Raw genomic sequence first — 17,269 nt, 5'->3', positions numbered from 1 at the left:
TAAGTGCATAAACCCATTTGAACTTGGCGCTGTAAGGTGTGGTATAGTCTAGCCAGTAATAATGGCACGCAAGCAAAAAAACAACACTGTCAGACATCTTAAAGTAAATTATGTTGTCACATCATTGTTCAGTGATTATAGTCATTTGTCTGATGATCATAATACATGTATTTGATGATGTGTTCTGACTCAATCTTGGTCAAATATAATTTTTCTATAATGAGTGTATTCAAATAGCTACAGTTTTCTTAAAATTGAATTCAGAAGTGTTAGATATAACCTTACTGCTGAACCCAGATTGACATTTCAGAGCCACAAGTTTATACTGTATCTGAGATTGTACCCCCCTAAATAAACTGATTTTCAAATGTCTCAGGATTTTGATACTTTGCACTTTAGGTATCTTTAAGGGGATATGAAAGAAGAATTCACTACAAAACAGTGCTGAGATCTGGGATGTGAGAATGTTGATAATCTTTATCTCAGAACTATGCTTTGCGTAGACAGACCTTTATAGTCCCACGGTCACAATCTCTAAATACATCATGTCTATTTGTTTGGTCCGTGACCCACCACACAGATTATATATTGGCCCACCAAGCCTAAAAGTTTGAGAACACCTGCTCTAGTGTAATTGTGTTTCCATCAGGAGTGTGACACTAAAGACTTGGGGCGAGCAGAATCAACAACCTCTGCATCATTCAAGACAGTTGCTTTGTGAGAAGGTGTTGAAGTTCACAGTTAGCCATTGTTATGTAAATTAGCGCCAAAAAGTACACAGGGCCTGTGCTTGGCCCCAAGTCTGGGCATGTCCCTCAGAGCCATGACCCAGTGAGACCCGGGTGCCGGGCCCATGTAGACGGAAACCGAAAAATCTGTCTTTTGGGCGAAACACCAGGATAAACCCTAATTGGAAACTCGCCATTAGCCCACTGATTTAGCCTACCTATGAGTGATATGAGTGAATGCATACATTTCCTCTACTATGTTACCTAGTAAATGCAAGCAGAAACAATGTCACGGTACATTAAAATACCACCCATTGTGCAATTTAATTGTTCATACATAATTACATACAATCAAATATAAAAAAGTATACTATTGATCAACATATACAAACTTTAAACAATTTTCAAAATACATTTTCCAACACATGAATAGAGCTTTAATGCCTACTAACATATGTCTCACACACACACACACACACACACACACACACACACACACACACACACACACACACACACACACACACACACACACACACACACACACGCACACGCACACGCACACACACACACACGCACAAACACGCACACACACGCACACACATGGCTACTTTATAGGGTCTATCCAAAGCAGTAGCAGCAGCAGGTGGGTTCCTTGTCTATCTTGTACTTCCCAGAGTCAGGCTGGTCTCTACACTCAGCCACAAAGGCCTTCAGCTGGGACACCAGGACTCTGTCCTTCTGGTGTTGCTGAAAATAAACAGTATGGCAGTTAACTTTCTGAACATTTACATACAGTACTATACTATTACCATGTTACATAACCACTGTATTGTGTGCTGTAACATTAAATATACCAGGAAGGAGATGCAACATTATACCAGATCATTGAATTACCATCTTTTCTCATTGAACAGGCATGCAGAAGATAAACAGGGACGGTTACTTTTGAATATGTCATGCCATGTTAATGCAAAAGCTGACCTTGATGGTCTCGTATGTGTCTGTGATGAGGGCAATGAACAGACTGAGCACCATGTAAATGAAGAGAGAGAGGAAGGAGTAGAGGTAGAGCCTGCTGAACAGCCACACCATGTATCTCTTCTCTCTCATCTTCTGGAAAGTGGAGTACAAGTCATCACCGTTGATCAGAGAGAACAGGCACTCCGTCACCTTGTCCAAGGTCCGGAACTGGCAGAAAATCAATTGGTAACACTTTGCATTAAGGTATGTTGTGCTATAAAGGATTATAAACTTGTATTAGTTATACGTAATAAACCATTGTAACACATTGGTTCAAATTGTAGCCCTTCATATACTGGACTGACCTTATATATGTGGATTCTAAAAGATCTTGGGCCTACATATACAGGTACCGTATACCTTTTTGGTTTTTAGTGTACCTACTTACTTTCTCATGATATGGCCCCAGAACGATCCAGCCACAGAAACAGTAGCCCAGGTAGATCAAGCCAGCGCAGCAGGAGAAGCGGATCACATTTGGAAACGCTGCCCTTAGGGCCAGAATTAGGATCTAGGAGGAACAAGGAACCTTACTCATCTATGTTTCACTATTTGAATATGTGCTGTCCTTTATGAATGCCATGTACTGTAATGTTCCTATTCAAAGAACAAATCATTGCTGTGGTGCTGATGGAGCATTGCTGTTAAATTGAGCTCATTTCTTATGTTAGTCCTTACGTTATATTTCTTAAAGAAACCCAGGTAGCGGATAACTCCAACCCAGACAAGCATTGTGGATGTCCCAAGCAAAATACTGCAGACATCATAGTTTGTAAGGTCCTGACAAATACAGAAAAATGAATGTCATATTGGACATACAGACACATGAACAAAAGGTATGTGCTCAGGTATAGTCACTACACCTTAGTCTGTATTCCTATTTTGAGGGCGGATCCAGCGATGGTCAGTGTATCGCTGACGATGATCAGAATATACCAGCCGTTCACAAACTCCATGCGCTCAGACCAGGACACAGTTTTACCAAAGTAGGTGTGGAAGAATGCAGTGTAATGCTGAATGAGATAAACACACACCATAAGCAAAAACACATGAATATTAACGCTATTGTTACAGTGAGTAGGCGATCATGAGCTGGGTATGCTTGTACTTGTATATTGTATGAATGCCTGACCGTATTCATGGTATGTACAATCCTAATATTTAACCTATTACCCCTATAGAATGGTCTTCTTAACTTACATACTGGAGCTGAGATCCTTTGTAGACTGAGCGTGTGCACAAGATGAGTGAGGTAAAGCAGGCGAGGATGACGAAGGAATCAAACAGCAAGAGGTGGTTGTTCTTCCCAGCTGCAAATTCAATCAATCAGTAAATTAGATAGTGACACTTTTCCCCCATGCATATAGGATGGAGGCTGACAGATTTCTGCCACTGCAAATGGTAGGATCTCTACTGTAAATGTATGAAATATGGACTGTAGTAATGAACATGCTGAGCAACAGATTATTAAATTGTGCCTCCTTCTGGCATTGAGAGGCACAGCCCATGTTAGAACTACAGTATGTTACAAATAAGGAGACGTGACAGTCTGACTCAGCTCACTAAACACTAAATCTTAACTACTGAGGTCACAAAGAATGTAGCTATTACTCAGACAAATCGTATGCTGACTGAAAATTATTTTATTTTTTAACATACTGGGATGATCTTATGATATACTTACAAGTGCTTGCGACATTCCAGTCTTTACATTCATTGATTCCAACATTATTTTCTAAGTTAATCTTTATCCTCCCACTGTGTGCACGATTGTCAAACATTATCTGCCAAAAATAAAGTCAGACAGAGACATCATTTGCATGTGAGTTCTAGCAAGGATGACTGAATCCAGGTTTCAGCAGCTGGATTTCTACTGGTTTAAGTAACATTTTAAATGCACCATTACTAGAAAATGGAGAATTGACTAGTTATTCCATGACACAAATTAATCCGTTAACTTTGTTGACTCGCTACTGGTTTCCATTTGTCTTCTCCATTGACACAGAGGACAGCTGCATCACACTTAAAAGCCTAAAAGAGCTTGAAGAAGTTGTTTCCTGAGTCATACAACCCACCACCTACAATTATACTAAAGGCATAACAGTCTGGGAGCTCGTGGTGGCGCACTGTCTGCAGGTTGATGGCTTTCAACGTGAGGTAGATGTTTACTGACAACAGCCTGAGTGAGAGACAAAGAAACATTTATGATTATAGACTACAACAAAAGAAACCTAGTATAGGGGGCCAACTGTAGTTTGACTGTTGGTCTGGTCAGTCACCTTTTAAAATCCAGAGAAAAGTTAATGTCTCTTGACAAAGTTTCATCCTCCAATGGCTCCAGAGGATATACGGAAATACATTCTGTGAGGAAAAAACAGAAAGGTCTTCATAATATACCTTAATCCAGTGGAAACCCTTGTAATGGTTACAAGCAATTCCCAAACTTCCTGTTTCTGCAGTCACACGAATGAACTGACAATGTGATAAATACTAGACACTGAGTGTACATAACATTAGGAACACCTGCTCTTTCCATGACATAGACTGACCAGGTGAATCCAGGTGAAAGCTATGATCGCTTATTGATGCCACCTGTCAAATCCACTTCAAACAGTGTAGATGAAGGGGAGGAGACAGGTAAAAAAATAAATTTAAGCCTTGAGACAATTGAGACATGTATTGTGTATGTGTGCCATTCAGAGGGTGAATGGGCAAGACAACATTTTTAAGTGCCTTTGAATGGTAGTAGATGCCAGGCGCACCAGTTTGAGGGTGTCAAGAACTGCAATGCTGCTGGGTTTTTCATGCTCAACAGTTTTCCGTGTGTATCAAGAATGGTCCACCACCCAAAGGACATTCAGCCAACTTGACAACAGCTGTGGGAAACATTGGAGTCAACATGGGCCAGCAAACCTGTGGAAAACTTTCAACACCTTCTAGAGACCATGTCCTGACAAATTGAGGCTGTTCTGAGGGCATAAGAGTGTGCAACTCAAAATTAGGAAGGTGTTCCTAATTGTTTGTACACTCAGTGTAAATCTACTACAACAACAACACACAATCTGGGCACTGACAGCTGTGAGAAGCCAGAGATCTGTAAATAGGACAAACAGTCCACGGTCAGTGTTTAGTTGAGCATGTAAGTAGATATCTAACAGCTGGAATGGATTAATCTAACAAAATGACTTACATACTGTTTATTCCCAGTCAATGTGGACACATACATTAAAACTTAACATTATTCTCTAAACTATGTTATTATCCTGTCTTATAGAACACTTGAGGCTATCACAAAAAAATAAATACATAATGAAATGGTGTGCTCTTGTACCTTTGTCTACATGTGGGTCTATATCAAAGGTGTCGTTGCCAGGGGAGATGCTGCCTTTCCTGAAGAACTCCTGACAAAGGGTCAGAGGGGTGTACTCACCCTCTATCTTCTCATACGCATGGTTCCCTACCGTCAGGTTCTGCAGGTTTATAAACTGAAACAAGGAAAATATAGTGAGACATGATATACAACCGTGTTCTTGGCCAGATTTGTCACAGGTAGTGCAAATGAGGAAATTCACTCAATTTTTGGGTTGTCAACATGTTTAGGGTAGCTATAGTTTCACTATAAACAACACCGTGCTCCACTGTTTGATAAGTCTCATATGACTGTGTAAAAAAAATTAGATGACACACCGGGGAATCAGCTACTGTATCCTTTAAATACTGTGCTGTAATCTAGATAAGACATATCATTTACACTGGTAGCGAACAAGCAGTGAGAAAGACTTTGCTCTTTTTAGGCCATTTGAAGTCTACATTACCCTATCAATGACGTAATAGATGTGGTCGTACACATCTGTTTTGGTGTACACTGCGTATCTGTCCACGCGTTGGTCCTTATATTCTTTCAGGAAGAGGTGTTTAAACACCATCAGGTTTTCCTCTTTAAAGGTCACCATCATCTCGTTACTCAATCCAAAAGACACCAACTGAGGAAAACAAACATGTAATAGATACATACATCAATTATGCGTAGCACAAAGCATTTGAGATTTTTTATCTTCATTTTATTACATTTTATTAAAGTGAATCAAATATTTGGGATTTTAGACATGGTCTTTCTAGGGACTTCCATTATTGTGTAATGCCACTTTGGCTCACAGTCATGGTTTAATGGGGAAATGGTTAAATCTATGGGTATTTCACTTCTCTAGGCGGGTATATTGTACCTATATTTTACATGACCGACAGTAGTAGCCTAAGTCTCCTCTTACACTGTATTCTACAGTAGCCTACCTGGAACGTGATGATGGCAATTTTCAGAATCTGTAACATTAGTTTCCATGGTTTCCGGCCCCTGGCTCTATATTTTTCACAGGGGTTCATAAAGAAGTACTTGAGCCTCCTCCTGAAGTCTTCCACCACTTTGGAATCACCGGGGCTCTGGCTGGAGATGGGGCACCGGGTGCAGTGGCCATTTGGGCTCCTCTCCTCTGCTGGCCCCTGGGGCACAAGGGGCTCCACGTCATCCATCGGGGCAAGGAGATCCTTCTATACTGTAGACTATACTGTAGATACCACTCGATTAGTCACACACAGATTTGACATGACAGCCAAAGTCAAGGGAAGAAGTGGCAGTGGTTAAAATGAATCAGCATTCTGATTGTCATTTCAGCTGGTGTTTAGTCAAACACAGGATTTCACCATCTTGGAATTATGAACGAGTACTGGGCTACTGAAACTAATATAGAGAGAGTCAGGCAGAGTCAAACAGACATGTTTCTGAAAGTGCAGAATAATGTGATGAAAGAGAGAGTTCAGCCATTCCTTTCATTTTGATCTTCATCTAAACAGGTTGGACTGCATTCAATGACTTCTGTCGCTGTCACTTTTTATGCTCCCATGGGCTCCATAAATGACACTAAAACAGGATAAATTACACTGGTCTGTGACATCTACGAACACTTCTTATTTTCCATTACTCATTAACATGAAGATGTAGGCCTACAGCAGAGCAAACACATAAACAACTTTAAAAATACTTTTCTATTGGTAATACGTAGGAAAATGTCATGTGGTCCACATAAAGTTGCTGTTCAACGACAATTGATACAGTTCAGTCTAACACAAAAAAACAAACATTTACTGTCCCAAATCACCAAATATAAATCAAGATACAACCTCGTTATTTGATCTAACTATTTAAATGTCTTCATCTTTGTCTTTGTCATCATCATCAACACTTTGCTAGGTTATTCCTACTAAAAGTTGGAACATAAATGGAACGGCGACGGTTTATAATTTACCTGTGATCCAGAGATGCACCTGCCGCGCTCTACTGAGCAGATTTAGTGCGTGAACAAGCACGTTTTTTTTTCTGTCAACATCGGATAGAACAGACACCGAGACACTCGATCACTGTGACTGTCATTCTCTCGCGTCATTCTGCGGTTTTCCTCTTTTTCCATAGTAGCGGGAAGATGTTTGGGGGGGGGGGATAAAAAAGATCCCGGTGCTAAAGACGGCAATAGGTCCGCAAATAAAGAACTAGAAAAGGCCCAGTGCACTACTTTTGTGGAAAAGAAGAATGTTCTAACTAAACATTTTTTGCCCGTGCTACAGTTGACTATATTGGTCCGCTAACACAGGATTAGTAAAGGCCAAACACCACTTGTGGGAAAAATTTAACCGCAAAAATATTTGTTATTTTTATTTATTTATTTATTTATTTTACCTTTATTTAACCAGGTAGGCAAGTTGAGAACAAGTTCTCATTTACAATTGCGACCTGGCCAAGATAAAGCAATTTAATTTTTATTTAATTGTAATCACCCTCAGCATCCCGCTGCTAACCCCCCCCCCCCCCCCCTCCAAAAAAACCGAGTTCCCAAATACAGAAGGCCTACATTTACAAAAATGACTGAGTTTTGAAGTCTGACTGAAAAGCTCAAGTTTCATGCATGTAATTGCCTAATTTACTTCTCAGGATTATACAATCATAATTAAAATTGGGCAATCAGAAAATAAGGATAGCATATATTTCTATGAGCCATTAGATCTTTAACAAACATGAACACATTTGACCGGAAATTAGAAATGTCTCCTGTGTCTCAAATTCCTTTGATGTATTTATAGTTCTAAATGATCAAGATCTTCAACCTAAAAAGTACAGACACATCAATTATCAAAATGACAATCTTTTTGATAATAAGTAACACCATTGTACCATGACTCATTAATGCCCTATCACAATAAGAAAATGTATCTTTAATAATATAAGTAAAAACAAACCATTTCAATGTAGGCCTACCACATTTTGTAACTACAGTTTGTGTGCCTAAATGCATACGATGAACAACTTATTCCAGTGTTTTGTGTAAATACAGAAAAGTTGTCTTCTGATGATCTGGGATCCTTACAAGGACAAATCCCTACTGTAGCTGGCATGGTGTGGCATGTTGATGCTAGCATAGATATATCATGACAGTTAATCATGAACTCACGCACCCATAATTCATAGGAAAGGAGCAGTGTTGGAGAATGACGACATACTTCGACCTTAGTCCAAGTCCAGAATAAAGTGAACCTAGTGCCTTCAGAAACTATTCACACCACTTTACTTTTTACACATTTTGTTTTGATACAGCCTGCATTTAAAATGGATTAAAATGGGATTTCTTCTGTCATTGGCATACACACAATACCCCATAATGTCAGTGTTTTCGAAATGTTTACAAATGTATTAAAAATGAAAAGATGAAATGTCTTGAGTCAATAAGTATCCAACCCCTTTATTATGGCACGCCTAAATAAATTCAGGAGTAAAAATAGCATAATAAGTTGCATGGACTCTGTGTGAAGTAATAGTGCTTAACATGATTTTTGAATGACTACCTCATGACTTGAATGACTGTACCAAACACATACAATTTTCTGTAAGGTCCCTCAGTTGAGGTTGTGGGGTTCGATTCCCATAAGGGACCAGTATGACCCCCCCCCCCCCCCAAAAAAAAACCCAATGTAAGCACAAAATACTGTAAGTCGCTATGGCTAAGAGCATCTACTGAAATGTAAAAAATTTAAACCACAAAGAGCAGGGAGGTTTTCCAATGCCTCGCAAAGAAGGACACCTACTGACAGATGGGGGGAAAAAAGCCGACATTGAATATCACTCTGAGCATAATTACACTTTGTATGGTATATCAATACACCCAGTCACTACAAAGATACAGGCATCCTTCCTAACTCAGTTGCCGGAGAGGAAAGAAACTGCTCAGGGGTTTCACCATGAGTTTAATGACTGTGATAGGAGAAAACTGGGGATGGATCAACATTGTAGTTACTCCACAATATTAATATAATTGACAGAATACATCAATTCCAAAACATGCATCCTGTTTGCAACAAGGCACAGAAAAATGTGGCAAAGCAATTCACTTTTTGGCTGCATGTTATGGGTATGCTTGTAATTGTTAAGGACTCGTTATTCGTTAAGGACAATAAACAGAATGGAGCTAAGCACAGGCAAATCCTATAGTTAAACCTGGTTACCAAGAAGACAGTGAAAGTTACAGAGTTACAGTTTAGACTGAAATCTACTTGCAAATCTAGGGCAAAACTTGAAAAGGGTAAGTCTAGCAATGATCAACAACAAATTTGACAGAGATCAAAGAATTCTGAAAACAATAATGGCCAAATGTTGCACAATCCAAGTGTGGAAAGCTCTTAGAGACTTACCCAGAAAGACTCACAGCTGTAATCACTGCCAAAGGTGCTTCTATAAAGTATTGACTCGGGGGTGTGAATAATTATGTAAATAGAATATTTCTATATTTAATTTTCAATAAATTTGCAAAAACTGTCATTGTGGGGTATTGTGTGTAAACAGGCAAGATTTTTCTTTGATTTAATATATTTTGAATTCAGGCTGTACCACAATAAGTCAAGGGGTATGAATACTTTCTGAAGGCACTGTATGTCTCAACCAAACTCTCTATGCGTAAGGAAGGGGCATTTTACGAATGAGGACTTGATAGAAGCAGAGTAAAATTCATGAGGGTACAGCTTATGATTGAGGCATCATTAGTAAGCAGTTACTTATTTCATATTGAACCCAAAACAGTTTTGTCCAGCTTTCGGGTTGACCCAGTGTATAATGTAAGGCATGGAACATATTTTAAAGTAACACTCATCTAAAACCATTGATAAAACACATACACTGATACGAACAACACATTTGAAGAGTGAATGTTTGTTATGAGTAATGCTGGGAAGTAGTCCAGGGCAGACCCCCGTCTCATTAAGATTTTGGTGGGGGCTGAGGTGAAGGGTCCCTGTATGACATGAAAGTGGGTGTGGAGCGTGACCTCAGGGGCTGGAAGTTGACATCCCCTCCGCTGATCGCCGTGCTCCTGTGTGGTCCAGCGTCCATGTTAGATGAGGCCTCTGGCAGTAGCAGCACTTCCTGCGGCAGGGGGGGAGCCCCTGGGTCTCCAGGCCTGGGCAGTGTGGAAGAGACCTCGGATGAAGACACAGCCATGCTACCCCCTCGCATGGATGACAACACGTCCTTCCCATGGCTGGAGGCAGCAGGCCGGTTGAGGAACCTTAGGGCGTCAGAGGTGGATGGGCTCCCTTCTCCGTTGTATAACATGGTGGATGCCAGGTTGGACTCATATGACAGTGTCTTGGAGAGGTCTTTATTGACCCCGGATGTGTCCTGAGTTGGCAGGAAGCCCGAGGTGGAACTGGATGCCCCTGCTGTAGAGGGCCAATGGGAGATGGTCATGATAATGGTACTAAGACAGTGAAAGACCACTGAGCTAAAGCCTATTAGCTCGGGGAGCTAACACACATCGTCAGGTCTCAGGCAAGGTTACTCGTCACTCAAGTGTGGTTCACCGAACCTCCTCTATTAAATAATAAAAATAAAAAACAACACTTGAACACACACACAACGTACCTCTGAGAGATTCTATCTTCTCGTTCTTCACCTTCTGCACTTCATCAGTGATCTTGTTAATCAGGAAGTTGAGCGTACGTCCTTGTTGGATGGACTCGATCAGGGCATCCAGCCCCCGAGGGTTCTCAGCCAGGTAGTCCAGGAGCAAGCCCGTTTTCTTGGTCTGCGTGATCCTGCAGCTGATCTCCTCTGTGTCGTCTCGCGTCAGGATCTTCCGCGAGCGCAGGTAGTCAAAATGACGGTCAGCCCGGATCTTTTCACAAAGGTACGGCCGCAGCCTCGTCAGGACCTAGACAGAGAACAGCAAGATGGAAACTGTGGGGGTGTTGAAGGATGCTTTCTCGACCATCTGTATGTTATATAGGGCCAGTATTAATTGATATATGTGTGTGAACAGAGGACTGACTACTGATGGCTAGACTGTAAATGCACTGAAGGACAGGTAAACATGTGTGGGAAAATAATGATTAGAGTATGGACATGCCTTTGTTAATCATTAATATTAATGGGTTATGTAGTGGCTTCCTTTTCTCTTTACCATAGCCACTGCCCTAGCCTGAAGAGGGGTTGTTTCGTACGCATACAGTCCACACTCCAAATGGCCAAAACATTCAATGAGATCCAGGGATATGGTGCAACAAAAAGGTTTATTCTTCTAATATCTATCAAGAACAAAAAAGATTATCCAATCAACTTAAATCAGATATTACTTGACATGGAAAATACATAATATGACCTGTTTGTAATGTCTGTATGGTCAAAAAACTATACCGCATCTAGCAAGGACTCCTTGCAAAAACTTACCACAGTACAATGAATGAGCATAATATTTCATCATATACATTCATATTTCATATATTTACACAAGTGTACATGGAGCTCTGTATGTCTTTTATACAAATATGTCCAAATCGGCTCTAACAGGTTAGGTATAATACGAGAAGGAAGATTTTTATTTACACTATACACACATAGGCTTCTGTGAAAATGGGGTAGCCTATAGAGGGTGCGGCATAAATTGGTTACTTTCACTTCTTTATTATGCGCAATTCAACATTTTAAGTTAATAACTTTATGGTAAATAATTATTGTAAAACCAACTCACTAACAGTTGAATTGACAGTCAGACAAATAGGCCACTTACTTCCTTTTTTATATCGGCCATTTCATCTTCTGTCAGGTGAGGAACATCCATCCTACTCACCCTACCTAAGGTGTCAAATTCAAGTCTTCCGGGTACTTTACGAGTTTAAAATGGCACACTAAAAATATTTAAACCAAAAGATAGTTTCCGGTACACGGATATTGTATTTTCCAGTGCGTAACTCTTGTCTAATAGCCTATAGTCTAGTTATTTGCCGATACAAAACAGAAGCTTCCAGAGCCTCGGTAAATATAAGTTTCTCATGAGTGAACCGCTGCCAATTATTACTTCCTGATTCCATGGATGAGTTTACGCAAGTCATGTATGGGCAAGTGGAAGATGAGTGTTTAAATTTTTTTTTATGATGAGTGTTTTTCATTCAGTTGCGCTATACTAGTCGGCTACTATCGCATCACCACTGTTTTTTTCCATTCGGGGATAAACAACATATCCCAGTGTTCAAATAATCTATTGTTATTCTCTGATTTCTTATTTTTTTGCTTGACATGGTCAAATAACTGAAGCATGGGACCTGTTTTTCTAATTTGGCGAACAGAAACTAGAACCTATGTGAAGCTAGCCACAATAGAATTTGGAAGAGAGCCGAGGCTACACAGACTCGCCTGCCCAAATTGACGAAGTTGTCGCGCAGCTGAGAGTCGATTGGAGACGAATGGGTTCAGTCAGTAGTCCTGATGAGCCCTTCCTAGCTAGCTAGTTTATGCTGGCTAGCTATCAACAACAACAGCATGGCTTAGTTAAAAGTCGATGGGCGAGGGGAGCGAGAATAGTATTGGACACCATCTGGAATCTGGACGTCACCATGAAAGGCCAATTAGCTAACATATAGAAAAAAACGATGTTAATAACCAATGCAACGTGTTGTGTTGCAACCTGGTCTCAGTACATTTCGTATTATTCTGTATGTAAATTCGAGACAGGTTTGAGTATGATATGTTACTTTTCATATGGTATATATTAATTTGTGGATGTCCATCACTCATTTCGTATGTTATGTTACAAATGACAATTTGTATTATATGTTACGAATTTTCAAAATATACAATATGTTACAGATTTGCCAAACGTATGATATGTTACGAATTCTAACTAGGTGGCTAACGTTAGCTAGGCTAGGGGTAAGGTTAGGTTTAAGGGTTGCTGTTAGGGTTAGCTAAAATAGTTAACCTTTTCACACTACCAACAAAAGGGTGTGATCATTCTACAGTGCTCCCTGCAGCATATACTCAAACAGGTGTGATTAGAATGCTTATTTAGAACATCCAGTTTTGATTGACAGCATTTGAGCTGGCCACACAAATTTTTCAAACATTTTGCACAAACACAGTCCTTATGTCCTGAATGTGACCAGTTTATTTTTGGAATCAATGTTCAGACATTCACAGAAGTAGCAACAGCATAACACAATTCTCATCCAAACCGGAAAATGTAGGCTACATTTGTCCTAGTGTGTAATGGCTAGCTAGTTTAACGGGGTGCGCGCTAATAGCGTTTCAATCGGTGATGTCACTTGCTCTGAGACCTTAAAGTAGTTGTTTCCCTTGCTCTGCAAGGGCCACGGCTTTTGTGGAGCAATGGGTAACGATGCTTCGAGGGTGACTGTTGTCTATGTGTGCAGAGGGTCCCTGGTTTGAGGCGAGGAGAGGGACGGAAGCTATACTGTTACATTGCAATAAGCATTCTAATCACACCGGTTTGAGTGTACGCTGCAGGGACCACTGTAGAATGATCACACCCGTTTGTTGGTACGTGTGAAAAGGTTAACCCCCCTTTTGACCTCTTCATTCTAACATCTTTGGTCTGACAGATGTTTACATGACACCCAGAATGCATTGTATAATGTCAACAAAGATGGCGCCACACATGGCTGGCAAATAGCTTAGCATTAGCTCATTGTAATCAGTACAACCTTTAAAAAAATATTTTACACACATCATAGGTGTCCATTACAGTCTATGCAATAATCAGAATGCATTATTTGACACCAGTACTTAAAAACATGTTAATAAAACTGTAAATACATTATGCTCCATACATACATACATATGCTACAATAGAAACAACACGATATACAGAAAATAAGGCACTTACTTTGATAGGAACTCATGAGATTCGAACAGGCAACATTTGGGTTGCTAGACATTCGAGTTATACGTCACCCCTACCAACCACCATCTTTTAGTTTTTGCCTTAAGTAACCATCTGTCTTCAGTAACCATACCACATGTAACATATCTACTAATGAGTGTCCTGGAGATATCTTTACTACGTTACGTCTAGTGAGACCAGGCTGGTATATTGGGTTGCTCATCATTAGCCAGGCTAGATGTTTCTAGCCACAACCAGGAACTAACTAGCTGGGGATTCCTGGCAATGTAAATAGTTTGTATGTATGCTTGTTCTTTGTGACTATTCATCTTTTGTTTGTTGATATTTGTTTGTTAATCATAAAAATTAATTTGATTAAAAAAGGAGAAAGGAAAAAAAGGAGGCTGGGGAAGGCTCATTATCGAGACTGACTGAACCGAATCCATTCGTCCCCACTCAACTCTCGCTGTGCGACATAAATCATCAATTTTGGGCACAGGCGTGCCCACATAGCGTCCACCTGGAATGTGCGGTTCACCTTCGAAATAAAAGCCCCTAATTGAAAGCGATGCAAATGGTAACAAATAGTGGAATCATGCCATATTTGCATTAGATCATGCTAAACATGGTTGGAATGTTGTTATATAAATTCAATAAAACACAATTATTAGTTCATTTGTAGAAATCAGTTGAAATCGCACTGTGGATGTATTAGACTTCAGAATTGCATTCGCTGTACGGTCTTACCTATGGATTGTGGATCAATGAAATGGAGTATCAGTATACTCATTGACACCCACAGAACACAACTGTGAAGAGTTTACACAAATATTAGCGTAGTAGTTCTCATTGCGGCACTTTGACTGTGGGATATCACTTCCCCAGTCAGCCTATTGTGCATATTGACATTGATATTTATATGATACAGGGCGAGACCCAGATGCAGACACGGGAGGCAAATGGTTTGTCTCTGATATGTATTACAATCCAAGGGGTAGGCAAGAGGCAGGTCGGGGACAGGCAAAAGATCATAAACCAGGTCAGAGTCCAGGAGATACAGAGTGGCAGGCAGGCTCGAGGTCAGGGCAGTCAGAATGGTCAGGCAGGCAGGCTCAGAGTCAGGGCAAGCAAGGGTCAAAACGGGAGGACTATAAAACCGGAGACAAGGCAAAAACAGGAGCACAGAACACACGCTGGTTGACTTGACAAGACGAACTGGCAACAGACAAACAGAGACCACATTAATAAATACCCCGGGGCTAATGGGGAAAACAGGTGACACCTGGAGATGGGTGGAGACAATCACAAAGACAGGTGAAACAGATCAGGGTGTGACAATATTACTCTGTACAGCTTTATCTATGGATTGTGGATCAATGAAATGGGGTATCAATGACACACACAGAACACAACTGTGAAGAGATTACACAAATATTAGCATCATAGCTCATATTGCGGGACTCTGAATTTTCTCATTTTGTCTGTCATAGTTGAAGTGTACCTATGATGAAAATTACAGGCCACTCATCTTTTTAAGTGGGAGAACTTGCACAATTGGTGGCTGACTAAATACTTTTTTACCCCACTGTATGTAGCACTGTTATAAACAGTCTCACTTAAACCCTCATATCTGCTGCCCCCTTTGAACTAGAGACTTGAAACTTTGTTTGTAGGTGTCTTTCCTCATGCTGAACACATTTGCCTCTAGAAGCCATAAGGTCCGTCAGGATTGATTTTCCTCCATCTTGGACATTTTTGAAAACCTTTGAAAACGTCTTCTCATGAACCAGTCCAAATAACACCAATTCGGTATGTAGGCATTTGGCACATCTCTTCAGGGGTGTAGGAATGGGTGGGGAGCCAGGCCCATCCAATCAGATTAGGTTTTTGCTCAAACTGTATACATTATTAAAATACCCAGTACATTAGTCTTTTAATGGTGTTGAGAAACAAATGTTGCTGCATTCAAATATGGCCGGACTGTACTTATAGATGCACGTTAGCACATATGCTTATGCTAAGAATACTTTTAAAAAGTTCTTCTCACGAACCATAACTCAGATTGACTCCAATTAATTAGTCTCTAATGAATTTGGCAATGATAAGTTGCTGCATTTAAATTCGGCCACGCTACACCACTAGATGGCACCATATCACACCAGGGCTATAAGAAATGAACAGATGGACATGGGGCCATGAAACTTGGTATGTAAACCTAGTGGTGGAAAATGTATCAAATTGTCATACCTGAGTAAAAGTAAAGATACCTTAACAGAAAATGACTCAAGTAAAAGTCACCCAGTAAAATACTACTTGAGTAAAAGTCTAAAAGTATTTGGTTTTAAATATACTTAAGTGTCAAAAGTAAATGTAATTGCTAAAATATACTTAATTATCAAAAGTTAAAGTATAAATCACTTCACATTCCTTATATTAAGCAAACCAGACAGCACCATTTTCTTTTTTTAAGGATAGCCAGGGGCACACTCCAACACTCAGATATAATTTACAAACAAAGCATTTGTGTTTAGTGAGTCTGTCAGATTAGAGGCAGTAGAGAGGTCCAGGGATGTTCTCTTGAGAAGTGCGAGAATTGGACTATTTTCCTGTCCTGCTAAGCATTCGAAATGTAATGAGTACTTTTGGGTGTCAGGGAAAATGAATGGAGTAAACAGTACATTATTTTCTTTAGGAATGTACTGAAGTAAAAGTAAAACTTTTTCAAATATTAATAGTAAAGTAAAGTACAGATACCCCCAAAAACGACTTAAGTAGTAATTTAAAGTATTTTTACTTAAGTATTTTACACCGGTGTAAACCTTATGTGTATGTCCTTAGAAGCTGTGTGAATATAAAGTCACTTCAACCTTAGAAGGCAGCCCCAGACCAGTTGGTGGCACTTAAGATATCATTGGCACCAGTGGCACAATAGGATACTGTAGGGCTGGCACAAAGTGCTTCTTCTTGTCAACTGTAGGCAAGAATTTCCTCTGTGTTGTCTTAGGAATTCAGCATTCTCTGTTTTATCTTTCCAACCCCCATTGTGTCACCTCTGAGAAGCAGAGGTTACATCATGTAGGGTTGATATCTGATTGGAGGTTAACTTTACAGTAATACTATTGATCAACAACTCAGATTTAGAATCCAAACAGCTCAGATGCTTATAAAAGGGTCTTAGATTCATTGTTCTTTCTCTACTTTGTTCCTGAACTGCTGTGGTGAGATCTCTTTCTTTTGCGCTCTGTCCCATGGACTTTTGGGGCATGGCCTTTCAGGCTATGATTTCTCTCTTTCTCTCTCATCATGCTT

General features: G+C 40.1%; 2 protein-coding genes across 5 annotated transcripts; both read right to left on the bottom strand.

Moving 5' to 3' along the window:
• Positions 1–1,017: 1,017 nt before the first annotated feature.
• On the bottom strand, positions 1,018–7,397 carry mcoln3a (mucolipin TRP cation channel 3a). 3 transcript variants are annotated; one of them, XM_020463145.2, is made up of 13 exons: positions 7,052–7,397; positions 6,042–6,313; positions 5,567–5,734; positions 5,083–5,236; positions 4,031–4,112; positions 3,834–3,930; positions 3,436–3,535; positions 2,952–3,061; positions 2,615–2,764; positions 2,430–2,531; positions 2,140–2,262; positions 1,821–1,919; positions 1,018–1,478 (listed from the first exon to the last, which is right to left on the bottom strand). In XM_020463145.2, exons 2-13 carry the CDS (start codon positions 6,276–6,278, stop codon positions 1,350–1,352), a joined length of 1,551 nt encoding a protein of 516 aa, XP_020318734.1. In that variant the 5' UTR covers positions 6,279–6,313; positions 7,052–7,397; the 3' UTR covers positions 1,018–1,349. The 3 variants fall into 3 exon arrangements, with proteins under 3 accessions (XP_020318734.1, XP_020318733.1, XP_031662523.1); XM_020463144.2 differs by having other exon boundaries at positions 1,713–1,919; positions 7,052–7,394; XM_031806663.1 differs by lacking the exon at positions 7,052–7,397 and having other exon boundaries at positions 1,713–1,919; positions 6,042–7,039.
• Positions 7,398–7,986: 589 nt separating this feature from the next.
• On the bottom strand, positions 7,987–14,353 carry LOC109871586 (B-cell lymphoma/leukemia 10-like). 2 transcript variants are annotated; one of them, XM_020462488.2, is made up of 4 exons: positions 11,852–14,353; positions 11,246–11,369; positions 10,708–10,996; positions 7,987–10,505 (listed from the first exon to the last, which is right to left on the bottom strand). In XM_020462488.2, exons 2-4 carry the CDS (start codon positions 11,246–11,248, stop codon positions 10,045–10,047), a joined length of 753 nt encoding a protein of 250 aa, XP_020318077.1. In that variant the 5' UTR covers positions 11,249–11,369; positions 11,852–14,353; the 3' UTR covers positions 7,987–10,044. The 2 variants fall into 2 exon arrangements, with proteins under 2 accessions (XP_020318077.1, XP_020318078.1); XM_020462489.2 differs by lacking the exon at positions 11,246–11,369.
• Between the last annotated feature and the right edge of the window lie 2,916 nt (positions 14,354–17,269).

The sequence above is a fragment of the Oncorhynchus kisutch genome, linkage group LG27 (genome assembly GCF_002021735.2).
Source record: "Oncorhynchus kisutch isolate 150728-3 linkage group LG27, Okis_V2, whole genome shotgun sequence".
NCBI lineage: Eukaryota > Metazoa > Chordata > Actinopteri > Salmoniformes > Salmonidae > Oncorhynchus > Oncorhynchus kisutch.
This window is presented reverse-complemented; position numbering and strand designations above follow the sequence as displayed.

Coding starts and splice junctions, on each gene's coding strand:
- mcoln3a (XM_020463144.2), bottom strand. CDS start 6,278: ATGGATGACGTGGAGCCCCTTGTGCCCCAGGGGCCAGCAGAGGAGAGG. Junction 4,113..5,082: donor AGACCCACATGTAGACAAAG/GTACAAGAGCAC, acceptor TTTTCCTCACAG/AATGTATTTCCGTATATCCT. Junction 3,062..3,435: donor CTGGAATGTCGCAAGCACTT/GTAAGTATATCA, acceptor TTGAATTTGCAG/CTGGGAAGAACAACCACCTC.
- LOC109871586 (XM_020462489.2), bottom strand. CDS start 11,902: ATGGATGTTCCTCACCTGACAGAAGATGAAATGGCCGATATAAAAAAG. Junction 10,997..11,851: donor TGGCCGATATAAAAAAGGAA/GTAAGTGGCCTA, acceptor TTCTCTGTCTAG/GTCCTGACGAGGCTGCGGCC. Junction 10,506..10,707: donor GAAGATAGAATCTCTCAGAG/GTACGTTGTGTG, acceptor GGCCCTCTACAG/CAGGGGCATCCAGTTCCACC.